The sequence below is a fragment of the Leopardus geoffroyi genome, chromosome D4 (genome assembly GCF_018350155.1).
Source record: "Leopardus geoffroyi isolate Oge1 chromosome D4, O.geoffroyi_Oge1_pat1.0, whole genome shotgun sequence".
NCBI classification, from domain to species: Eukaryota; Metazoa; Chordata; class Mammalia; order Carnivora; family Felidae; genus Leopardus; species Leopardus geoffroyi.
The window spans coordinates 10,751,530-10,777,029 of record NC_059342.1 but is presented as its reverse complement, the minus strand read 5'-3'; the positions used below and the strand labels follow the sequence as shown (position 1 = coordinate 10,777,029).

General features: G+C 47.2%; 1 protein-coding gene across 7 annotated transcripts in view; it reads left to right on the top strand.

The window, feature by feature from the left end:
* DOCK8 (dedicator of cytokinesis 8) overlaps positions 1-25,500 on the top strand; it is a 229,527-nt gene that overhangs the window by 141,827 nt on the left and 62,200 nt on the right. For 5 of the 7 annotated variants that reach the window (XM_045469433.1, XM_045469431.1, XM_045469435.1 and 2 more), the window contains 9 exons: positions 1,897-2,035; positions 2,690-2,791; positions 4,767-4,862; positions 5,807-6,041; positions 8,931-9,095; positions 10,478-10,647; positions 13,245-13,340; positions 17,497-17,592; positions 24,185-24,334. In XM_045469433.1, coding sequence (XP_045325389.1) covers positions 1,897-2,035; positions 2,690-2,791; positions 4,767-4,862; positions 5,807-6,041; positions 8,931-9,095; positions 10,478-10,647; positions 13,245-13,340; positions 17,497-17,592; positions 24,185-24,334 — 1,249 coding nt within the window. The remainder of the gene's footprint in view (positions 1-1,896; positions 2,036-2,689; positions 2,792-4,766; positions 4,863-5,806; positions 6,042-8,930; positions 9,096-10,477; positions 10,648-13,244; positions 13,341-17,496; positions 17,593-24,184; positions 24,335-25,500) is intronic. The other 2 variants (XM_045469434.1, XM_045469432.1) reach the window with 1 other exon arrangement.

Here is a 25,500-nt window from a genome sequence, read left to right as displayed (position 1 = left end):
CAAAAGTTTTATAATTTGGGGGACTGAGGGACCAAGCAAATATATGTCAGTTCCATGATTCTGTGTCAGAGATGCACATTTTTTGCCATTACCTAAGACTGGGAGAAGAAAATATCTTTAAGAACCGAATGTTGTTTGGCCTTTTCTGGAACCTTCTGTCCTAGTATGATAACGAGAAGTTTTGTGGTGTTAAATAAAGAAATAAATTTCCTACCTTGCTCTGAGATACTGCAGGGGTCCAGAAACAAAGCCAGCTTTCCTTTCTCTGTCTACTTGTCTTCTAACTATCACTCCACACCTGCCCCATTGTCAACTTTAAGGAGATTTAAGTTGGCCAAGAGAAATGGAACACTCATTATTCTGTGGGTAAACTGAGTCACAGAATAACGTCTAAACCGTTATTCACAGTTCACAGGAAGAGGAGATGAATAGTCCACCCTTACAGAGTCAGATGGACTTGGGTTTGATCCTGGCTTGATAACCTTGGCCCATTTAAGCATTTCTCTGAACGCACTTTCCTGGGTTGGGCTGACAATGAACCGAATAATATACATGAAGCCCTTTAGTAAAGTATCTGGGACTTTGTAATTCACTAAAATCAGGTTCCTTTTCCTTCCTAACATCATTCATTTGCTAATCCAAATTCCTTTGATGAGTGCCAGCCACATGCCAGTCCCTGTTCTTGGGGTGGAGATAGAAAGGAGGTCACAGCCAGACTCTGAGCCTTATCCCGTTTTCAGATGAAGTTGAACTTTTCCATTGTGTGTGCAGAGATCTTTCCCCCCTGACCCCGACAAAACCTTTAGTTTGTGAGCGGTGTTAGGTAGGCAAAGTATATCCGGGGGCATAAGGTTGGTCCAAGGATCTCCAGCTTGGGAGCAGAATGATGTAGAGTAAAAAGCAAAACACTATAATTTGGCTGTTGTTGAAAGTGCTGCGTAAACATTGGGCTCCATGTGCCCCTATGCATCAGCACTCCTGCATCCTTTGGATAAGTTCCTAGTAGTGCTATTGCTGGGACGTAGGGTAGTTCATTTTTTTTTTTTTTTCAACGTTTATTTACTTTTGGGACAGAGAGAGACAGAGCATGAACGGGGGAGGGGCAGAGAGAGAGGGAGACACAGAATCAGAGACAGGCTCCAGGCTCTGAGCCATCAGCCCAGAGCCTGACGCGGGGCTCGAACTCACGGACCGCGAGATCGTGACCTGGCTGAAGTCGGACGCTTAACCGACTGCGCCACCCAGGCGCCCCAAGGGTAGTTCATTTTTAATTGAGAACTACCCTAAATGTCCATCAACTGACGAGTGGATAAAGATGTAGTTTATATATACAATGGAATACTACTTGGCAGTGAGAAAGAATGAAATCCTGCCATTGGCAGCAACATGCATGGAACTGGAGGGTACTATGCTGAGTGAGATAAGGCAGTCAGAGAAAAACAGATCTCGTATGTAGAACTTTCACTCATATGTAGAACTTGGAAAACTTAACAGAAGACCATGGGAGAAGGGAAGGGGAAAAATAGTTTCAAACGGAGAGGGAGGGAGGCAAACCATAAGAGACTCTTGAATACAGAGAACAAACTGAGGTTTTGGGCGGGGGGGTGGAGGAGAGGGGAGAGTTGGTGATGGGCATTGAGGAGGGCACTCGGTGGGACAAGCACTGGGTGTTGCATCTAAGCGATGAATCACAGGAATCTACCCCCAAAACCAAGAGCACGCCCTCTGTGCTGTATGTTAGCTAACTTGACAATAAATTACATTTAAAAAAATAAAAGGCCACACACCAAGCAGGCAAATTCTGAGGAGCAAAAGGACTGTGGCCTTACAATTTATAGTCAGAGAAGTCGTCATTCTTGCTAAAAGTTGTTTGTGTGTAATGTGCTTTTGAAACAGGTCTCCCGACTTCTATGAAGAAGTGAAAATTAAGCTTCCTGCTAAGCTCACAGTACATCACCACCTCCTGTTCACCTTCTATCATATCAGCTGTCAGCAGAAGCAAGGAGCCTCCGTGGAAAGTCTTCTGGGATATTCGGTGAGTCGTTTTCAACTTGCTGATTCACCCTGCGGTTGAGGGACTCAAGGTCCCTGCAGAGATCAACAACTAAATTCTACTCACTTGCTTTTTTTCCTGCCAGAAGTAGCAAAATACGCCAAGCCAGATGATAGCAAAAAGCAAACATGACTTGATGTAGCAGGTGACATATTTCTGGAAGGGAAAGCTAGGGGATGCTAGATTCTGGAAGAACACTCACTTAGAAAAAAGCGTGGCATTGTCCATTATTTCCAGATTTAACATATATGCTCCACATATAAAACTAGCTCTTTTTTCCCCAAGGGGAAGAAAGTTGTTTCATATATATATATATATATATATATATATATATATATATATATATATATATATATGGTAAGATAAACATTGATCTTGTTCAGACACTCACAAACACTGGCTATAAAGAAAAATGCTACTCCTTTGGCTCTGAAAGCAGTAAATCATGGATATTACTATCTTCGGAGCTCTCAGGGAATTTAAAATGCAAACAACTTGACTGAAATTACTGCCACAAAGAGGCCTGGTCAATATCTAATCATCATTTAGTTGCATTTGATTATTGTGAGCTAGATAAATTGCCAGAATTATATGCTGTAATAAATACCACTTTATTCTTTACATCATCTGTTTCAGTGGCTGCCAATTCTCTTAAATGAACGCCTTCAAACGGGATCCTACTGTCTCCCAGTTGCCTTGGAAAAGCTGCCCCCCAACTATTCCATGCATTCTGCAGAGGTAACCGCCAAGTTAGCCAGGAGCCCTTTCCTGGCTGGCCATGGTCTTGGACCACCTGCCCAGATGCACTTCTCATTCCCTTAGATGTGACTGAGGATGCTCAGCATGTTTTGGAGGACGGCCGTCTCTCAGCGTGTTGCATGTTCTGAGAGCACGTTGCTCTGATAGGATGGGAGCAAATGTGGACGTGGAACCCCCTTCACTGAGGCATCCCCAGTTCTGAATGTTTGGCAAATGCACGTTGCACCCTAGGAAGCACCGCTTTGCATTCACCACGACAAAGGGACTCACAGAATAATGTATTGTAAAGGACAAAGCAGCTAGAGCCCTTCCGCGACAACAGCTGCTCTCAGTACAGATCCTTTTAGCAGGTTCCCACACTAACTGTCGCCGGGTTCTCCTCCTCGGAGTCCCTTGTCGCTGTCTGCAGCTGGATACCTTTATTGCTCCCGAGATGCCAATGTCGGTAGTCTTTGCTTCCTCCTGTTTCCTGGGCCACCTCTTGCGCATGCACAGTGCTGCAGTCCACCCTTTTAAGGGAGCCCGGTGGCATCTCCGTGGTCACCACAGAGGCACTGGCCCTGCACCAGCTCTCGTGCTCCTCGTCTGCCTGGCGCAGGTTTGCATCAGTCAGTATTACTTTGAAGCAAATCCCAGACGTTATATCATTTCATTTATAAATATTTTACAATTATCTTAAAAGATAAGGGCTCTTGTGGCACCTGGGTGGCTCAGGCAGTGAAGCATCCGACTTCAGCTCAGGTCATGATCTCGCGGTTCTTGAGTTCGAGCCCCGCGTCGGGCTCTGTGCCTACAGCTCAGAGCCTGGAGCCTCACTTAGGATTCCGTGTCTCCCTGTCTCTGTGTCCCCGCCTCCTGCTCACACTCTGTCCCTCTCTCTCTGTATCTCAGAAATGAATAAGCATTAAAAAAAAAGAAAAGTTTCCAACACTGGGCCGAACAGAACTTGTCTGTGGGCTGGATCCAGCTTTGAGTCCCCATTTGTGAGTCTGTCTGAGGACTTCCAAGGGTCCACACCCCATGCACACATCCTCCCCTTGTAGATACAGCAAGCCTCCTTCCATTAGAAGGTGGGAGATGCCCACACTCACGTGGCTGGGCCAGGCTGGGCGGTGCTCACTCAACGCTGTGTGATGGTGTCTCTAGAGGATGACAATTCTGGTGGGAATTTAAGGCAAGTCCCTAAGGACTGAACAACTGCTGATCTATAAATGGTATATAAAAGAGTCCTTTTGAGCAATTAAAGCGGGAGCCTACCAGGACTGCTATTTGGAAACACGGTGTTAAAAGGGAAAGGAACTGCAGGCACTCGAAAGCATTAAAATTTCATGTCTTGCAAGATATTCTACACTTGGTCTTGACATTCCTGACTAATGGGGAAATCGCTGCAGTATTACTCCCTGGAATCCAGGATTATCACTGCTGGATGGGAGTTTAAGACCCAGCACTCCCTTCTTTTTTTTTTTTTTTTTTTTTTTTAACAATTTTTTGTAATGTTTATTTATTTTTGAGAGAGAGAAAGAGAGCACAAGCGGGGGAGGAGCAGAGAGAGAGGGAGACACGGAATCCGAAGCAGGTTCCAGGCTCTGAGCTGTCATCACAGAGCCCGATGCGGGGCTGGAACTCACGAACCACGAGATCATGACCTGAGCCGAAGTCAGATGCTTAACTCACTAAGCCACTCAGGCGCCCCACATCACTCACTTCTGATCCCTCCTTTCAGCATAAGAAAATGGGAGTTTATTTGACTTGTCAAAGTCACAGTAACTAATTCTGTGAAGAACTGAACTTGAACCGAGGGCTCCTAACTCCTGGACCACTCAGATTAGGCTTCCAGGGAGGGTTATATTTGTAGAACCCTGACATTTACAGGGTCAAGTTGCTTCACTCGGCTGGTCGGTGATCAGAAAAGGGGACTGAATTGCTAATCTTTTTTTTTTTTTCTTTAACACAGAAAGTCCCTTTACAGAACCCTCCCATTAAGTGGGCTGAAGGACATAAGGGAGTATTTAATATTGAAGTGCAAGCTGTTTCCTCGGTTCACACCCAGGTAAGGAACCTCAAGGTCCACTTCAGATCAGAGCCAGAAGGAAGCTGGGGGTACAGCAGAGAAACCTGTAAGGACAGGGTCCAATAAAACATCAGTGACCGTCTTTGTGCATGGGTAGAACAAAAACAACCTTTGGTTCTTTGTGGAGACTTCCAGGCCTGTTCAGGTTTTATTTGTGGTTTAAATGAGGAAGACCTCATAAAAATATGGAGCCCCTAGATGAAGGAACCCAGGACCTGCCCGGCTGCCTGCTGGCTGAGATGTGCGAGGGGGTCCCATTTGCAACGTTTTCTTCTACTGTCTCATTTCCCTCTGCCATCCTGCCATCTCTCCAGCTTTCCCCCATGCCAGTTCGACATGCCCTCCTTTTCTGGCCCCTGCCTGCACTTTACGTGTGCTCAGACCCCCTGTTTGGCAACGTGTCTAACCTGGTGTCCTTGCCTCTGCTTACAAACCATGCCAGAGTCCAAAGCATGTTTTCTTCAGTTAAAAGTTATCAGGAGATTGTTTTGGGGCGCCTGGGTGGCTCAGCCGGTTGAGCATCCGACTTCGGCTCAGGTCATGATCTCACTGCTCGTGAGTTCGAGCCCCGTGTCGGGCTCTGTGCTGACAGCTCAGAGCCTGGAGCCTACTCTGGATTCTGTGTCTCCTTCTCTCTGACCCTCCCCTGCTCATGCTTCCTCTCTCTCTCTCTCTCTCTCTCTCTCTCTCTCTCTCTCTTTCTCTCAAATATAAGATAAAACATTAAAAAAAAATTTAAAGAAGCGATTGTTTTGTTCACACCATGGCACAGAGGAGTTCATACCCTCAGTGTGAAACAGCCTTCTCTTAGAACTCCTGGTCTGGAACGCGGGATGAGAGGCTTGGAGCTGTGTGTGTCTGTGCACCCCCTGGTGAGCACGGAGGGGTGAGTCCCGTGCAACGTGTGCCGTCTGCCCCCCTAGGACAACCACCTGGAGAGGTTCTTCACCCTCTGTCACTCCCTGGAGAGCCAGGTGACCTTCCCCATCCGCGTGCTGGACCAGAAGATCAGCGAGACGTCGCTGGAGCACGAGCTGAAGCTCAGCCTCATCTGCCTGAACTCCTCCCGCTTGGAGCCGCTGGTGCTGTTCCTGCACCTGGTGCTGGACAAGCTCTTCCAGCTCTCCGTCCAGCCCATGGTCATCGCCGGCCAGACAGGTGGGAGGCCTGCGGGGCCGGGGGAGGGGGGCGGCGCCTTGTTGTGGGAACCGAGACTTCCCGGAAATCCTGAGAACAGGGGCGGTGCTGTCTTCCTTTCCAATGATGACGTGAGTCCAGGGAAGCCAAGTCCACTGATTTTTTTTTTTGAGGCTTCCTGGATGTTAAAAAAAAATGCACATTAATGTAGGATGCTTAAAATTTCAGCTTTTAACGACATATGTACTGAATGATCAGAGGCAATCTTTCAAGTTCCATTTCTTGTAATTGATGGATTTATTTTACCTCTGAGATATTTGTCTTCTTGACCAACAAAGAAATAGGGTTTCAAGAAGTCAGACAGTTCCTATTAAATGGGAGGAAAGGAACTCTCTAAATTGAAATTCAATGTGATCGCTTTTTTATGGAGATATTATATGCATATCTTAAAATTCACTAAAACATACAACTCATTTGTTTTTTTTTTTAACATTTATTTATTTTTGAGACAGAGAGAGACAGAGCATGAACGGGGGAGGGTCAGAGAGAGGGAGACACAGAATCTGAAACAGGCTCCAGGCTCTGAGCTGTCAGCACAGAGCCCGACACGGGGTTCGAACTCACGGACCGCGAGATCATGACCTGAGGTGAAGTCGGCCGCTTAACCGACTGAGCCACCCAGGTGCCCCTCATTTGTTTTTTTTTTAAGTTTATGTATTTATTTAGAAAAATAGAGTGGGAGAAAGAGAAAGAACATGCAGGGGAGGGGCAAAGAGAGAGAATCCCAAGCAGGCTCCGCACTGTCAGCACAGAGCCCGTCACGGGGCTCAAACTCACAAACCATGAGATCATGACCTGAGCTGAAATCACTAGTCAGACGTTCAACTGACTGAGCCACCCAGGAGCCCCACAATTCACTGATTTTTAGCACATTCACATAGTTGTCCAACTGTCACTGGTATCTAATTCCAGAACATTTTCATCAGCCCTAAATTTAGGAAGCCCCTACCCATCCATAGCCACTCCCCATTCACCCTTCCCCTCAGTCCCCAGCAACCACTCAGTGGTTTTTCTGTCTTATGGTATATTTTAAATGCTTACTTTGAACGCGTTAGCACTAAGTACGATGTGTAAGACTTCCTCTGGGGACAATGTCAGGTATGACCTGGGTCTGGCGGTTCCCCGGACTCCTGCAGGAGACCAGCAGCTGTGAGGCACCTTTGTTCGGGCTGTTTTCAGCTGGACTTATGGGGTCTTGTGCCCTCCAGTCCAGCGGATGTCTTTTGGGTCCCACCCATGCTCCAGTCCTCTGCTAGGTGTTGTAGGCTTTGCAGGAACAGTCAAGAGCGTATGGGACTTACAACATGGCAAAGAGCAGCAGGACCGACAGAAGTCCTCATAGGGACACATACGCTAAATACCGGAGCAGGGATGGTGAAAACATCCATCTGGGAGGATGAAGGAGGGTCCCAGGAAGAAGACGGTATTTGAGATGGCTTTGAAGGAGGGGCGGAGGGGAAAAGGCCAAAATGTGCAAGCAAGATGCGCAAGACAAAGGCGGAAAACCCGAATGTCTGGTTTAGAAAAAAAGAGGTTCAGAAAACAGTTTCGGAAGACCCTTTCCTGGGAGTGTCAGAAGAGAAGTAAGTAACACAGTTGGGCCGTGGCACATGAGTGAGCTGGCGGGGCGGGGCCATGAACTCATAGTCTAGAACATGCCAGGTAGCCTGCAGAGCCAGGAAGAATCCCTCGGGTTCATTGTGTCCTGGGATGCTTCTTTCGTGCATCCACAGGTTAGACATCCTTGTCACAGGCAGGCCAGCGTGTCGTTCGTGGAGCTGTCGCCTCTCCGGATAGATTCCTGCAAACCGGCAAGCTCACCCCCCTCCCAGATTTCTTCCCATGCCCCCACATATCTGCACCCTGCTTTGTCTGTTCCAGCTAGTGTTTTTAAGTTTATTTTTATTTATTTTGAGAGAGGGAGGGGCAGAAAGAGGGGAACAGAATCCTAAGCAGGCTCCACGCCATCAGCACAGTGCCTCACGCGGGGCTGGAACTCACACACCGTGAGATGATGAGTTGAGCCGAAATCAAGAGACGCTCAACCGACTGAGCCCCCCAGGTGCCCCACATCTCCCTTTTTTTTTTTTTTTTTTAATTTTTTTTTTTCAACGTTTATTTATTTTTGGGACAGAGAGAGACAGAGCATGAACGGGGGAGGGGCAGAGAGAGAGGGAGACACAGAATCGGAAACAGGCTCCAGGCTCTGAGCCATCAGCCCAGAGCCCGACGCGGGGCTCGAACTCACGGACCGCGAGATCGTGACCTGGCTGAAGTCGGACGCTTAACCGACTGCGCCACCCAGGCGCCCCCCCACATCTCCCTTTTTAATCTGTGGCCCCAAGAATCTGCGTGCTGCAACAGCACATCTCAGACCCGAGCGCACCTGAGAATCACCTGGGCATCTTGTTAAATGCGGATTCTGACTCCGGAGGTCCGGGGTGGGGCCCGAGAGTCTGCATGTCTAACTGGCTCCCGGGTGATAGTGCCCATGTCAGTGCGGGTCCCGCTGAGTAACACCAGGTCACAGCACGGTTGAGAGGGGGAAGGGGGTCTAGACGGTCTCAAGTCTTTGTTGCGAAGAGCCACAGTAGACCCCGTCTCAAGTCCTGGCCACAGGGGGAGATGGAGAAGGAAACGTGCAAGTCGTTCCCAGTAAGCAGAGCCGGGGCGGAGGGTGGCCCGCATGGTGACCTGCCTGGTTCGGCTGGCCGGCAGCGAGGACTCCTTGGCACAGCCCCGGAGAACATTCTACCTCTGATCCATTGGGGACCCAGCCCTAGAGAACATTCCGCCTGGATTCATTAACGACTGATGATGAGGCCACCCGTTCTTCTCTCGGTTCCTCAGCCAACTTCTCCCAGTTTGCCTTTGAGTCCGTCGTGGCCATCGCCAACAGCCTGCACAACAGCAAGGACCTGGCCAAGGACCAGCACGGGAGGAACTGCTTGCTGGCCTCGTACGTGCACTACGTCTTCCGCCTGCCGGAGCCGCCCAGGGACTCGCCCAAGTCAGGTAGCGTTGCCCCCGGTGTGGGCATCTGGTGGGCAGGCCTCCCCCACCCCCACCCCCACCCCACTGCCACGTAAATAAAAATATAAGAAAATGCCCAACATCACCTCTTCCACGGAAACTTTTTTTCCAGGTAAAACCCATTTTGTTCATTTGTCACTTATTTTTGTATCAGTGATACAAAACGGAACGTGAATGCTGAATTGAGAAGTTTATTTCTAGAGCTTTCCCTCTTGCTTCCTTCCTGCCTCGCTCCCTCTTTGTATACCGTAGGCACTTCTTTTTTTCCGCCGGTGGGATGATTCTCACTGGTCTTTACCCGGTGGGTAATTTCTGATGCAGGCGAGGATCTTTTCTTTTCAAAGATGGCTCAGTGACAACAGGAATGTAGGACGCTAGGATGATAATGACCAGGGACACAACACATATCTGACTGTCGTGGTGAGCACTGCTTCCTAAGCGTCTCATTATGAAGAAAAGAAATCCCTGTCCTCATTTCCCCCAAACTAAACTTTTGAAATAACAACGGTGCCTTTCTCCAGTCTTCCCAATTAGTTACAGAGGTAAGAATCGCCCGGTGCTTCTAGTCAGCAGGATATGAAAAGTAGCATTACCAAGTTTACAAACTCCAGGTCCTACCTCGCAAAGAAACTTGCCGTTTTTATTAGTCCACGCAGCCTCATTGCAAGTAGACCTGTAATTTCGACTGAGGTTTTTTGTGTAAGTTTTTTTTTAATGTTTATTTATTTTTGAGAAAGAGAGAGAGTGAGCAGGTAGGCGCAGAGAGAGAGAGAGAGGGAGACAGAATCCGAAGCAGGCTCTGAGCTGACCTCAGAGATTGCGATGCGGGGCTCGAACTCGCAAACCATGAGATCTTGACCTACACCGAAGTCGGACGCTTAACTCCCTGAGCCACCCAGGTGCCCCTCGATTGAGTTTTTACAGAACTGGTGATATCTCATAGACTCACAGAATCACTTTTGAAGACGTACACATCACGGTGAAAACTGATATGAGGCTCAGAGGATTCCTTGGATTCTCAGATCTCAGAACACCTCACGGGACTTTTAAAGCTGTCTTAATGTAAATATTAATAAGTTTAGAAGTCCACATTTCTAGCTTGTCTAGAACCATCAGAAACTCCAGTAGCCCTGGGGTTGGCTCAGTAGCCGCCTCTGCCTTTGGGTGAGGTGTGTGTTCCCAGCTCCCTGCTGCCTCCCACCTTATCAACTGCCCCTTGGACCTCCCCCAGCATTTGATATAAGACCCTAATTCCAAGATCTAATCAGGTGGGTTTTCATTCCACTCCCTCCCTTCCCCTTTCAAGCACAGTAAGTGACTCTGATCCCCTTTCTGTTGACATGTCGGTACCTGGCCAGGTGCAGGCGCCCCCGCTGGCCTCCCTGACCCTCGCTACCACACCTTTGGACGCACGTCAGCTGCCGCCGTGAGTTCAAAGCTGCTGCAGGCGCGGGTGATGAGCAGTAGTAATCCAGACCTCACGGGGCCACACTGTGCAGCAGACGAGGAGGTAAAGAACATCATGTCGTCAAAGGTAGGGAAGGTGTCAAACCCTGAAAGGTGACGCGAGCTCTTTTCATTTTTCACCGAAACTTGGCAAAACGGCATGAAATCGACTGGGACCGTTGCCCCTGCTCTGCTGGCCCGATGCTCTCAGGGCTTCGGCTTTGGAAGTGATTGAGACCATTCTGCCAACGGGCAGAGGCAAGCCTGGCATTTGAAGATCTGCTCAGTTAGTTGCCCCTGGTGGGAAATCTTTAGGGGATAGCTGATTGAGCCGCATGGGGTCCATGGATTCTGTTTGCAAAGAAGCAAATGTAACTTCGATTGCTTTTCAGATGACTAGAATGGTGTTGTTGCCATTGTTGTTTTTAAATATTCATTCATCAAAAATTCAACATCCATAAGTTGATTTCCCCATATAATAATTCCAAAGAGCGAAGCCAGGTTTTATAAACAAAAACCGAGATCCTGAGAGGGTTGATGACTTGGGCTATCCTGTTTTCCTACCATGAATTCTTTGCTTTTTCTTGGCACAGTTTTTTATTTTGTAACACTTGAAAATCTATAGAATTGTTGTGAATATAGTACAGAAAGTTTTCCTTACCTAGTCTCTCTTTTATTAACATTTTACATTAGGATGGTACATTTGTCACAATTAACTATTGTTGATCCATTATTATTTTTATTAACTAAAGTTTCATATCCTATTCAGATTTCATCCGTTTTTCCCTAATGCCACTTTTCTGTTCCAGGATCCCATCTGGGATACCACAGTATATTTTGTAGTCCTGTCTCCTCAGTCACCTCTTGGCTGGGACAATTTTGTAGACTTCCCTTGGTTTTGATGACCTTGACAGTTTTGAGGAGTCCTGGTCAGATATTTTGTAGAATGTGTCTCATCTGAACATTTTTTTTCAAAATTGTGATAGAATCATGAAATTCACACTCCTGAGTGTATAATTCAGTATTGTTGTTTGTTTTTCCATAAAGCTGCCATCTGACTTTTTTCCCCAGTTATCTATGGATCTATGGATAAGCTTTTAGAGTAATTTCTTTTCCCCTGATTATGATAAATCAAACTCCTAGGTGTTGACATAATTTCTCTTACAAAATCCGCCCACTGGAGACAGTGTGTTGTGAGAAAAATGATTTGGGGACCAGAATTGGGTCTCGACTCTATCATCCCCCCAACTGAGGGGTGAGGGGCAAGTCTGATCCTGCCCTGGGCCTCCTTTTCCTCGTCTCTATGGAGTTTCTGAACCATGGATGAATTTAAGAACCACCTAGAGATCCACTACCAAAGATTCTAACTATCTAGAGTGTACACCATATGAAATTATTTCTATTCTACCTTTTTTGACTTCCAGAATCAACCCACGGCTTCTGAGAGCTGATTGGTCAAATTTCTGAAATGTTCTGAGCCAGATGTTAACCACAGACACTGTCAAAAATGAAATTATACAAACTAACAAATAAGCTGTAGTAACTAAAAAATAATCTAAATGTAATATGGTATCTTGGATTGCATGTTAAAACTGAAACTCTACGTTAGCGGAAAGACTGGTAAAATCTGAATCTGTGGTTTAGTTGCTAGTCATGAGCCCATGTTAATTTCTCAGTTTTGACAAAGGTATCATAGTTATGTAAGATACTAACATCGAGAGGAACTGGGCAAAGAAGGGTACACAAGAACTCTGTACTACCTTTGCAACTTGTCCATAAATCCAAAATTATTCCACTTTAGAAAGGTAGTATTGAAACGCCCTTCCTCACTATTTTACTATGTTTTACTCTTATCTGTGTTCTTGAGGTCATTTGTGTCTATTGTATTTGTATGGAGGATATACAACAGAATGATTTGCTAGGACACATCTCTTCCCAACGCTGTGTTCAGTGACGTTATGTTAACCTGAAATCTGCCACGATGAAAGCATTTACAGCACAGAAATAGGCAAAGGCTGCACACCAGGTCCTCCCCCTCAGAAGCCGATTGTTACCTTTGCCAGCACGCCATGGTCCAACCTCATATTTAAGGTCCCTTTAAGCATTAGCATTTTCTGATGGCCCCTGGGGGGAAGGGCGGGGAAATAGCCTGCAGCTATCAATGACAGCCTTGATCTTTCTGGTGTCCTTAATAAAAATGAAATTATTAAATTTCTATGTGGATTGGGTTAAGAATTTTCTAATCGTGTTGTAGCAAGGGGAGAACGTTTTGTCCACAGTGGTTTTTGACAATTTTTAAAATACAGTGTTTTAAGAGCCCACGACAGTACCATACTAGCCCACAGAGAGGCGCTGTTCCCACACTTTATTTTTCACGCCCTCCCAATAAAGTCACAACATGGAAGGGACTTCGGCAGCCCGTGTTCTTAACGAGGCTTTAACTATGGGTCACTCTACACACTAAACTGCTAACAATGATTATCTCAGGAGCAATAAAATTAAATGTGACCTTACATTCTTTGCTTCGTTTTATATTTATGGCAATTGTCTTTCCTTTGTAACCAGAAAAAAAAAGGCAGAAGTGTATTGGAAATGAGTTCTGAGGTTGTGATTCCCAGACCGCAGGCTCATCTGTGCAGTGAACCAGTGTCAGTGGACAGATACATCATGGTTTGTGTTTTTCAGATTGCTGATCGTAACTGCAACCGAATGTCTTACTATTGCTCTGGCAACAATGATGTTCCCAGTTCGACCACAGCCCCAAGGCCAGCCAGCAAAAAGGTACAGAGCCGGGCAGTGTGAGTACAATTTGCCCGTGTCCTCTCACTATGATTTATAATAGACACCATCAAAGTGCTCTCCTCCCTCGTTCTCACCCTCCTGACACACACACACTTTGTAGCTCTGTCCCTCATCCTCCATTTTTTGACCAATTGGTTTCCTATTCAGTGAGTGGTTCTCCAAATTTCCATGCATTCAGAAGTACCTGGAGGTTTTTTTTTTTTAATGTTTATTTATTTTGGGGGGAGGGGGTTGGGTAGAGCGCAAGCAGGGGAGGGGCAAAGAGACAGGGTCCAGGCTCTGAGCTGTCAGCACAGAGCCCGATGCGGGGCTCTAACTCACGAACTGCGAGATCATGACCTGAGCCGAAGTCAGACCCTCAATACGCTGAGCCACCCAGGTACCCTGCCGGAGGGTTTGTTAAAACTGATGGCCACACCCTACTCCTAGAGTTTCTGATCCAATAGATCTGAAGTGGAGCCCAAGAATTTGCATTTCTAACAAGTTCCCAGGTGACGCTCATCCAGAGACACGGTTTTAGAAGCACTGCATTAGTTTCTTTTTCAGTAGCAGGTAAGCCGAGGACAGTTCGTTCTCAACAAAAGTGAATGGCAATAATTAGGTATCAGTTATTTCAATACTAAATAAAGCGACAGGAAATTCTTCCTCAAAATTCATTCGTTTTTAAAAATCTTTTTAATGTCTATTTAATTTTGAGAGAGAGAGAGACAGAGCACAAGCAAAGGGAAGGGCAGAGAGAGGGAGACACAGAATCGGAAGCAGGCTCCAGGCTCCGAGCTGTCAGCACAGAGCCCAACGTGGGACTTGAACTCACACACTGCGAGATCATGAACTGAGCCAGAGTCAGACGCTTAAACGACTGAGCCACCCAGGCGCCCCAAAACTCTTCGTAATCGGGAGTGCCTGGGTGGCTCAGTCAGTTGAGCACCGACTCTTGATTTTGGCTCAGGTCATGATAGCACGGTTCATGAAATGAAGCCCTGCGTCAGGCTCTGAGCCTACAGCATGGAGCCTGCCTGGGATTCTTTCTCTTCCTCACTCTCTACCTCTCCCCCACTCATACTGTCTCTGTCTCTCTCAAATAACAAATAAACTTAATTCATTCTAATCAGCTTTACTTATGAGTTCAGAGACTTTACAAACTGCTCGCCAGAACATCCTATATAAAAAAAATTCTCCCGCCCCAGTCACGGCCTGTGTGGTCTAAGGGGTGGGGGTGTCTTTCTTAGGATTTCTCCTCTGCCAGGCACCCAAGAATTGCTCCTTTATGGTAGTTACTTAAGCCCTTGAGTGTCTTTCAAGACCCTTATTAAAATCTAAGTATGCTGATTGGAAGGATAACACAGTAAGCCGTTTGCAACAGCTGACGCCACAGGGAATGTTTATGAAACATGCAAGGAGGGAAGGAGCCTCAGCTCAGCTCACTTTGGACCAAGTGAGGGAAAGATCAAGCGTGGCAGGGTGGGGGTGCTGCGTATGCCTGGGGGTGCAGACTTTTCAGTAGTCCAGGCACCGTATGTCTGGGGAGAGGTACCAGGAGTTACTTTTCAAAGAAGTGAAAAAAGATGGGGCCAGGTGCTGACAATAACTTTTGCACCTACTCTGAAACTTAGCTTGGGGCTTTGCAGTGACTGGTTACAAAGTCCCTCTTTTAAAAGCCATGGTTTGCCGGCAGCCAGGCTTCCTTAAGGCAGGCCATCGCGTTTGGTTTTGCACTTGCCTTCTTTTGACTTTGTTCCTGCTGGTTTCAATGACCAGAAGCCAATCTTTTCATTTCAGAGGGCAGCTGAGACAGTGTTTCTTGGGAAGCTCAGCAAAAAAGGATTTAGCTGTTTGGCTGTCTCCTGTAACGTCAGGAGCAAGGTGTTCTTGTAATAATGTTGCCTGGTAAGCAACATAAATTACTTTAAGAAGCAGCTTATCCTCTAATCTCTTCTTGCCATAAGACTCTGGCAGTCAAACTGACCTATTTTCCAGAGGTTACCTTTGAAGCTAGCAGAGCGTGTCTTTCCTACAGGGGCAAGATCCGGGCGTAGCCAACTTACATCATAGGCACACTTAGACCACCTGCTACATTAACATTCCTCCTCCTGGCGCTCTCAAGGGGGTTAGCTTCCTGGCAGTCTCGTAACAGCAGACAAATGCCTTCTTTCCGTGTGTTAAGATTATAAAGATTTGACTCACCTGGAAGAATGAAGGGGGGCCTCCTGACAAGCTGAAACATCTAAGCATTTTGCACCCATCGCCATTAACCGGCTAAGGATATAAATAGAATACCCAGCCATCTGCACATGGGTTTTTCCATGAGTCTCCCTTTAGCTTACTAACTCTCAAATGTTAATGTCCGTGAGACAGTAAATTGGGTTCCTTGCACACTGTTCAGGGTGGGTGCTGTAAAGGTTTGTCAAGGGCAGCCTTTGCTATAATCAATTTTTGTTTTAGGGATTGAATTGAAGACTTAACTGCCATTTTGCTGGTACCCTCGCATGTGGTATTAGGATGCTCAAATCGGTTTTTTTGTTTTCTTATTTTATTTTATTTATTTTTCAATATATGAAATTTATTGTCATATTGGTTTCCATACAACACCCAGTGCTCATCCCAAAAGGTGCCCTCCTCAATACCCGTCACCCACCCTCCCTCCCTCCCACCCCCCATCAACCACACCCAGCATGGAGCCCAGTGTGGGGCTTAAACTCAAGATGCTGAGATCAAGACCTGAGCTGAAACCAAGAGTCTGATGCTTAATCAACTGAGCCACCCAGGCACCCCTCAAATAGTTTAGCTCTCACCCACAGAACAATAAAAAATAGTTCATCTATATTTATGCTCGGTTTTATGATCACCAGATTAGCGAAATCCAACAAAAGTAGGCAGATGCCATTTTTTGCCATTAGTTAAGGTGGCCGCCCATCTCTGTTTGCCCAGGACCAAGGATTCCCTGGGATGCAGGACTTTTCTGTTTCCAGACCAAGTCTCAGGAAAACTGAGATGAATTGGTGGCCTTACCTTTATTCTTGAACTTCCTCCCAAGCAAAGCTGTTGTCAAAGCATTAATAAGTAACCAGATAAACCAGGGAATGGGAAATGTACAAAGATGCCACAGTCACCACCTGCTACGTTTGCTGTTGAGCAGTTAGATAACTCGAAAGGAAGTGTAGACATAGAGCAAAGCCGAGAACTTCCAGCATCTGACCCTGGGACATAGGAGTTGAGAAATGCTGAGTTCCCCGCTGTTTAATGCAGAAGATCTGCTCATAAGCCCAACCCATCGTGTTTCCTACAATGCCATAGTGCGATTATAAAAACAAGAATTGTCTTATCTGGAACAGAGCTTAAATTTTTTAATGTTTATTTTATTTTTGAGAGAGAGAGAGAGAGAGAGAGAGAGCAGGAGAGGGGCAGAGAGGGAAACATAGAATCCAAAGCAGGCTCCAAGCTCTGAGCTGTCAGCACAGAGCCTGACGCAGGGCCTGAACCCATGAACCACAAGATCCTGACCTGAGCCAGAGTCAGGTGCTTAACTGACTGAGCCACCCAGGCACCCCTGGAAGAGAGTTTAGATACCACCTAGACAACAGTTCTCGAATTGAGGTCCCTGGACCAACAGCACCAGCGTCACCTGGGAACCTGTTAGAAATACAAATTCTCAGGTCTGGCCCCAGACCTACAAGATCCAAATCCAAATCCCTGAGGGCGGACCCAGCAGTCTTCGAGTCTCAACAGTCCCTCCACACACACACACATTCCAGTTTGACCACCATTGCCAGCAACCAACTGATTTATAGATGAGAAAACTGAGAGCCAAGAGAGGAATGGCTTGCACGTGGTCACACAGATAATTTGCCCCACGGGCCGAGAGGAAAGTAACAGTCTCAGCCCCGCCTGCAGGGTCACTCCCAGGCAAAGGCCATTCCTTCAGACCTAGCCCTCTTCCGTGATACCACCACCAGCCTCCTCCCACCTGCCTAGAAGATTCTCCGTGTCAGGTTACCTGAGCACTGACCTGGCCATCCAGCTGTGGTCTGGGACACCTAGGACATGTGCATCAGTAACTAACAAGCCACCAGAGAGAAGAGGTGTCAGTGTGGAAGGCCCTTGCCATCTCAGACTGGTTTCTCTGGTTCTCGTCCAGCATTTCCACGAGGAGCTTGCCCTACAGATGGTGGTCAGTACCGGGATGGTGAGAGAAACCGTCTTCAAGTACGCCTGGTTCTTCTTCGAGCTTCTGGTGAGATCCTTGCGTGTTTGTGTGTTTACCCCGTAGGGCGTGAGAAACATGTTGCAGAAAGGCAGCACAGTTGCCCAGGTTGGGGACTGACGTTTTTTCCCCGAGTTCCTCCTGCTGAAAATATGGGATCGTTCCCTAAAATCCAACTCTGCCTCACTCCTCTGCCCGTCTTCCTACCCATGCTTGCCGAGAATGTCCCTCCCACCTGTGGCTTCTCGCCACCCTCACCGCCCCACACCTGGCTGAGGTGCCATCGTCTGCCGGGTGCTTCTTACAATTCCTTTCTCCTTGCACGTGTTCGTTTTTGCGCTGACCCGGTCATTTCGCACGGGGGGGCTGCCGATTCTAAACAGGTCGTGTCGCCCTCCTCTTGAAAACCCTTCACCAGCTTCCAGCGTGCCGGAAATAAAGCACAAATTTTATCGTGGCTTATGAAGCCCTTATACGATTATGTTTCCCTCCGTCTCTCACCTGGGCTCATACCGTCCTCGGCTCTTCATTCAGCCACGTCGTTCCCAGTTTGGTTCCGGTAAGACGCCGTGGCCTTTCCGGCCTCAAAGCCTTTCTCAGATTCTCCCTCCCCTCCCTACCTCCCATCCCCTGCCCCCGCCCAGGCACGCACATTTTGGGTTCTTCTCTTCGGGGTTCAGCTTAAACGTCACCACCCCTGAGAGGCCTTTCTGACCCGCTTATGCTGTAATATGTCTTCCTCTCTGCTGTTCTTTAAACACCCTGTTTATTTCCATTCCAGCGATCATCCCAATTTATATTTGTCTTTCCGTCTTGCTTACTCAACTGCTAGGATTTGGGTCTGTCTTTATGATCCTCTCTGTAGCCCCAGCACACTGCTTGGTACCAGACAAGCACCAACTGATATTTATTAGGGAAAGAAAAAAAATGAAACTTGCAAATCTGTTTACCCTCCAAGTTCTATCAGATCTCTACTAGAAGGGCAGAAGGCACAGCTGTAGTCCTTCATTTTCGCGTGAAAGGAACAATACTAATACCCAGTTTTTGAATCATTACTGGAAGGGAAAAGAAAGCAACTAAGAATATCCGGCTTATCAATGTTGATAAATGGAGATAAATTTTGATATGATGTTAAATGAAAAAGGGATACAAGCATAGATACCAACCACAGCTGACTCGTGAACACTGTAGGGGAGAGGAACGCCATCCCCCCCAAGATGAAAATTCAGATATAACTTTGACTCCCCCCACGACTTAACTAAGAGCCTCCTGTTGGCGGGAAGCCTTACCAGTAACATAAACAGTGCATGTTTCATACGTTATGTGTGTCATATACTGTATTCATACAATAAAGTAGGCTGGAGAAAAGAAAAAATGTTAAGCAATCATGAAGAAGAGGAAATACGTTTACAGGACTGTATTGTACTTATCAAAAAAAAAAAAAAAATCCGCATGTAAGTGGACCCTCGCCGTTCAAACCCATGTTGTTCAAGAGTCAATTGTACATAAAAATGTATATACAGACAATCTCAGGGATTAGGGTTAGGAGTGGATTAGGATTTAGTGATAGAGTTAGCTTTATAGTCACTGGGTTCTTTCCGCTGTGACATTAAGTCAGTAATCTTTGTTTTAAGAGAGAGAGGGTAGGATTTCCCCCTGAGCTCTAGTTTATCTATGTAAGTTCAAGCCTAAGAAAAAGGGAACAGTACTGAATAATAGGATCGATATTAGACAACAAGGGGTCAAAGGAAACAAAAATAAAAGTCATCCTGGGGAGGAAATGAGAAGAGATGTGCAGTCGGGTTAAAAGGAAGTCAGCCCGTGCCACAAAAACATCCAGGATTCAAATCTTTGAGCTTTTCACTGAGTCCCGACCCCTAGCTGGGGAAGGGTGTTTGCTTGAGAGGCATCTTTTCAAGGCACAGTCTGGAATTCTTACAACAGAATCTCCCCGGGGGGTGTTTAGTAAAAATGAAGCAGATTCTAGAGACCCTCCCTAGGACTACTGAATGAGGTAAGGAGAGGAGGACCCCAGGAGTGCACATTAACCTGTCTCCCTGGGGGACTTGTGAGCACCCCTGAAGATCCACTAGTCCACACCATCCCTGCCCCGCGAGGCGTCGACAGAGCCGAGGGTCTTCGTACCCAGCCGGCACCACAGTTTCCCGTTCTAAAAGCCAAGTTCATTAAGGTGGGCGGCCACAGCCTCCAAGTCTTGTAGCAACAACGTCAGCCCTGAGACACGAGCTCTGTGCTCTGGCAGCAAATGAACTGGCCTTAAAACCCTCTTGAGGCGTGAGAAGCATCAACACCAACATGCCATTCCTGTACGTCCCTGTACTCACCCCACTCGCCGTCAAGTTTCTCCACGTGAAGGAGATTCACTCGGGTCATCGTCCATCTGTACACAATTCATGCAGATAATCTTAAACCGAATTCATCTATCAGATGGCACGTGAAAAGTCGGGTAGGAAAAGCGAAATCTGATGTTGTGGAATCTCAAACAAACCAAGTCCCAAGGTATCCCCGTTAAAAAATATCTCACGTCATTTACGCATACACACGCACACATATGTACACACACATGTCACCTAGTCATTCTTAGATATTATTTAGTAGTTACATATTATAAGCACAATTGTGAGACCGGAGAGCCAAAACTCTGATGAGGTTCTCAAACTCTGCTATGTCAGGGTTCCAGTAGCAGCCCTAAGGGCTCCTTAATACGTCCTTGAAACCCCAGTAAAGACCTGTGTGTGAGAAGTACCCTGGGGAGTCATCCCCATTGCACACACAGGACACGAAGACTGAAGCAGGGTTTGCCCAGCCCGCTCAGCCCCCGAGGGCCAGAGACTCAAGGGCTCTCGTCCAACGTCAGTCCCCTTGCCACTTTGCCTCTCCTTGGAAGCTCAAAGTTACAAAACGCTTCCTTAGCCTAATGTACTAATCGCATGCGACACTTTTATATTCAGAAGTCACCTTGAATACACTGCTTCTCCCATGCCCGGCCAGAATGGACTCAGCCTTTTGAGGGCTCAGTGGCTCCACCTGGCATCTTAGAGCTCCGTCTGTATTCTCGGAAGGTGTCACAATGACTGTCCTTCCTCTAATCCTGTAACTGCTGGCATCCCTGAGGAGGGAAAAATAATCCCATCCGAAATGTAGTGTGCATCTTCCCAGCTATGCGCCGGGCACCGTTTTAAGCATTGTCTCATTTAGTCCTCGAACAGCCTGGAGGCCAGAGTTTGCTCTCACCCCCAGTTTATAGATGGTGTTGCAGGAACTGTGGTGGCCATAAGGAGGGCTCTGCGGGTCAGCCAAAGGCTTCGTCTGTACCCCTTTACTGCCCTTAACTGCAGGGAGCTATGGAGAACTGCAGGGAACTACGGTTCCAGAGAACCATGGAACAGGTGAAATTTGCTTTTGATCTTGCACATTTATTGACTAGGACTCTGTGGCCCTGGGAGAGGAAGCGGAAGCTAAAGTTGCTAGCCCTCCTTCCCTCTAGGAGTCCCTGATGGTAAACAGAGGAGGGAGTTGGGAAGAAATCTCCTGCCAATCTGAGCCAATGGAAGCGGTTGGTCCACAGGCAGATCACCCAAGACGCTGCTCTTACCCGGGGCTCTGGGTGTTGTAACCAAAGTGTGTCAGGGTCCCAGTAGGACGGCCTTGGCATCTCTCAGAAGCCCTCACAGGGAAGCACTCATCAAAGCGACTGGGCCAGGTGTGAGCACATGGGGTTGGCAAGGCATGGAGAGAGGAGTCTTCATCTGGCTCTGAAGGATCGAGGGCCGGGAACAGTGCAACTGGGACTTAAGACAAAGCTGAGACAGAGCAGAGGGTCCCCATGACAGGAGCTGGATTCCTACAGAAATGTCCCCACGAGCAGAAGCTTGCCGCGGCCCCGATGAGGTCAGCAGAGTGGACATATAACAGGACCTTCGTGTCCTCTCCCTCACTGATTCCCTGCTGGTCCCCTCCCATTAGCCAACTCCAAGCAGAAGCCCAAGGACAAGGAGGCCTGAGAGACATAGTCCGTAGAGATCAGCTTGCCAAGGTTCAGAGACTGACGTAGAACACCAAGCAATGGATGTAGGTGCCGGAGTGGAGGCAAATGGAAACTTTGCCAGAACTTTACAAGGAAACGGATCCCAGACTCAGACAGGACATCTAGTCCAGCATGCATTGCGTGTGCATTTGCCTCATGGATGCTCAGGAAGCTATTTAAAAACCAAAAACTTTTTTTTTTTTTTTTTTTTTTTTTCCTAAGAAGCCTGAGGAGGAAGAAAGGACCGTCTCCTCAGACTCGGCCAACAACGCTGGCCATTTAACACCCTTCAGTTGCATTAATGCCCGAGCATTACCGAACAGCCACTGTGGCAGCCGAGTGTTGAACACAAGCCTGGGGCCAGTTTCACACTTGCTAATGAACAAATCCCTGTGTCCCTTGAGAAACCGCTGGGCCAGACTTTGGGGACCCACAGGTCAATGGGTGACCTAGTTTACTCACAACATGAAGTTTTGCACCAGCGGGTTCTTTAGAGGCACCCCTGCTGTGCATGGGTCATGAAGACCACTATGGGGGATCGTATTTTCCTGCCTTACCCCACCTGCAAATAACAGACCGAGCATCCACTGGCGTTTCCAGTGGTTGTTCTTCTGTGCAGAGCCCAAGGACACAGTAGCTGGCAAGTTACTTACAGTCTGGAAAGAGGCCATCAGTTGAAAGTACGGAATTGTGAGAATTATTTACTGGTGGTAGGGTGGCCAAGCCCAGCAGGCAGGAGCCGGATATAACAGTGAGTTCTAAAAGCCTGGTGCCCCAGGGTGAGTTAGCCAGAAGAAAATCAGGATCGGGGCAGCTCAGACAAAGAGGCCTTGTCTTCCCAGGTCCTTTGTTAGGAGCAACGTGGGAGAGACGCAGCTGTCAGACAAGAATGAGGTCCAGTGCCTACCTCTCATTCTGGTCCTCCCTCCCACCAAGTGTGTGAGACTCTGGGGGTACAGACACCTCCGTGCGCCCTGAACCAAGCAGGACCCTGCAGGGAAGAGAATCCATGGTTCTTACGCTGGGCTCTAGGATTTTAAGTCTGTAGGGCTTCCTCAAGCTGGCCCTGGTATTCTCTGAAAACATAAAACACACACAGCCTGTCTCTTATTCTCTTCTTATTGAAGAGAATACCTTCTCTTTGTTTTTTTATCTCTGCTTGTCTCGGTGCTAATGAAAGTTGTTGGTCCTGCATTCTTAGAAACAGAAATCTGCTGGTAGTGCCTGAGAGTCCTCCCTTGTGGCCCTTGGGACTGGAACACATTTTCCCATACAACTGTCTTTGTCCCCCCTTCTTGCAGCTCTGACCCAGGGCGTCATCTTCAGGGAGGTGGGGGCGGTTAACTCCCGGGGCCATTTCTTTTTCGCAAGGACTCTCTGACTAGCCTGGGCACATTCACAGAAATGACCTCTGAGGGTAGCCATCCTAGGGTAAGAACTCCCAGCCTTGCCCATCAGAATGTCCCCGCTAGCCCTAAGCAACTTCCAACGAGGACCAGACACGACTTCTGGGGGTGTCAAGGGGGCCCGTATTGACCCACGAATCTCCGGGCCTTGGGAAGAAATGCAAAAAACAAATCATGATCGTCATTTTTTACAAATGTTTTTTAATGTTTATTTACTTTTGAGACAGAGACAGAGCACGAGCAGGGTAGGGGCAGAGAGAGAGGGAGGCACAGAACCCGAAGCAGGCTCCAGGCTCCGAGCTGTCAGCACAGAGCCCGATGTGGGGCTCGAACTCACAAACTGTGAGATCATGCCCTGAGCCGAAGTCGGACGCCCAGCCGACTGAGCCACTCAGGGGCCCCATGATCTTCATTTTAAATTGTGGTAGACATGGTGCTGGTATTGTACTAATCATAATACAGGCAATCACCAGCAGACACACAGGTTTTTATCAGAACACACATTCTTAATACGCATTTTTAAGTATACGATTAAGTATTTTTTAAAAAAGATATATAAAACCAGCTAGCCTTATTGAACTCAAAACATAACTTATCTTAGAGATGCCGTTCCAAATAGCGGCTAAGTTTCTGCGTAGCATAATATAGAATTGTTTCTAGAAAACTCTACTCCCAGTTTCAACTTGAAACCCAAGGGGATCATCTCTTCCTTCTTCTCCTTATTGTAGTTTTGGGGACAGAGGTGACTTCAGTTCACCTCAAAGACAGTATCATACACAGTTCCTCTTGTGTAATGTGTTGAGATCCATCATCCCGAGTGGCCACGGGAGCCCAATCTGTGTCTGCCTTCCCGTAGGCAGTTGAGAGCAGGGGAGTCTTCTAGCACTGCAGCTAAAGAATGAAGTTCCCTGGCTTGGTGAGCTGCGAGAAGGAAGCCCCTTGACTTGGGGTCAAGAAGAGGACATCCTTCCCACCTCCTGCCACCATGGTAACCTTCTGTGCATCAGGAGCATTTTTTGTCCAGAGTCTGCTTGGGCAACCACCAGTGCAGATCAAGCATTGGAAAGTCCGCCGTTAAGGAGCCTTCCTTCGAGTCCTTCCCCCTTTTCCACAGCATAGAAGCAGGTCACCCGTTTCTGTGTTGACATTTCCCCCACCCCCTCTGCAGGTGAAAAGCATGGCCCAGTATGTACATAACATGGACAAACGCGACAATTTTCGGAGGACTCGCTTTTCCGACCGTTTCAAAGATGACATAACGACTATTGTGAATGTGGTCACCTCGGAGACTGCAGCCCTTCTAGTGAAACCTCAGAAGGTAACTGGGCCTTTTATTCTTTATTCTCTCAATCTTTTACCTTGAGCATCTTGTATTTTCATTAGCAGGGAAAAGCGTCCTCTTAAGACAGTAATTTAAATGTGACTAAATATGACAACTCAGTATAGTTATACTGGATGGGACCCTGGAGTGGTATTGGGGGGAATAGATATGGGCAGAATATTCTAGTTCTTAGAAAATACCTCTTGAAGTATTATGGCGTAATGGGCATGATTTTTATAGCCTACTCTCAAAGAACTCTGAAAAAAATTGTTTTATATATATATATATACATATATTTATATGAAGAGAATGGTAAAGCTAATATAGCAGAATGTGAAGTATTGATAAATCAGTTAAAGAGCATATAGCAGTTCTTTGTATTTGGAATTAGTCCAAAATAGAAAGTTTAAAAATAAATAAAACGAAGTAGAACAATTTTAAAGTTTTTTTTTTTAACATTTGTTTATTTTTGAGAGACAGAGAGAGGCAAAACATGCATGCGGGGTGGGGAGGGGGGCGGATAGAGAGAGAGAGAGATACACAATCTGAGGCAGGCTCCAGGCTCTGAGCTGTTCGTTAGCACAGAGCCCAACGCGGGGCTCGAACCCACAAACTGCAAGACCATGACCTGAGCCGAAGTCGGACGCTCAACCAACTAGGCCACCCAGGTGCCCCCGGAAGTAGAACAATTTTAGAAGGCAGCTCTAAAATTTGAGGCAGCAGTGGTCATCATTAATACCTTTATCGTTATTAAGGATTTATATAGTAGGAAGTGCTCAGGAGAAGATTTCCGTTCGGTTATTTCTCGCGGCAGACTTTCTGAGCCCAGCAGTGGAGTCTCCGTGTTGTCAGACACGGATGAGGAGCCTCAGTGAGACTGAAAGATTTTCCAAAAGCCACACAGCCAGCAGCGAGGCCAGGACCGATGATTCCAAGCCCAGAATAGTCAGACAGTTACGTCAACTGCCCAGGAGTGGCCCCTGTGCGGGACGGCTGGAGCCGGAGAACTTACCACTCAAAGATACTGTGGAAACTCCTCTGTGTCAGGTTTCTGTCCATCCCAGTGTCTGCTCAGCTTGGCCTGAGTTTGCAAAGTGCCCGTCATAACCAAAGGAAACTATTTCCAAATCGCATTTTCACTAGAGGCAGAGAACACTGATTTC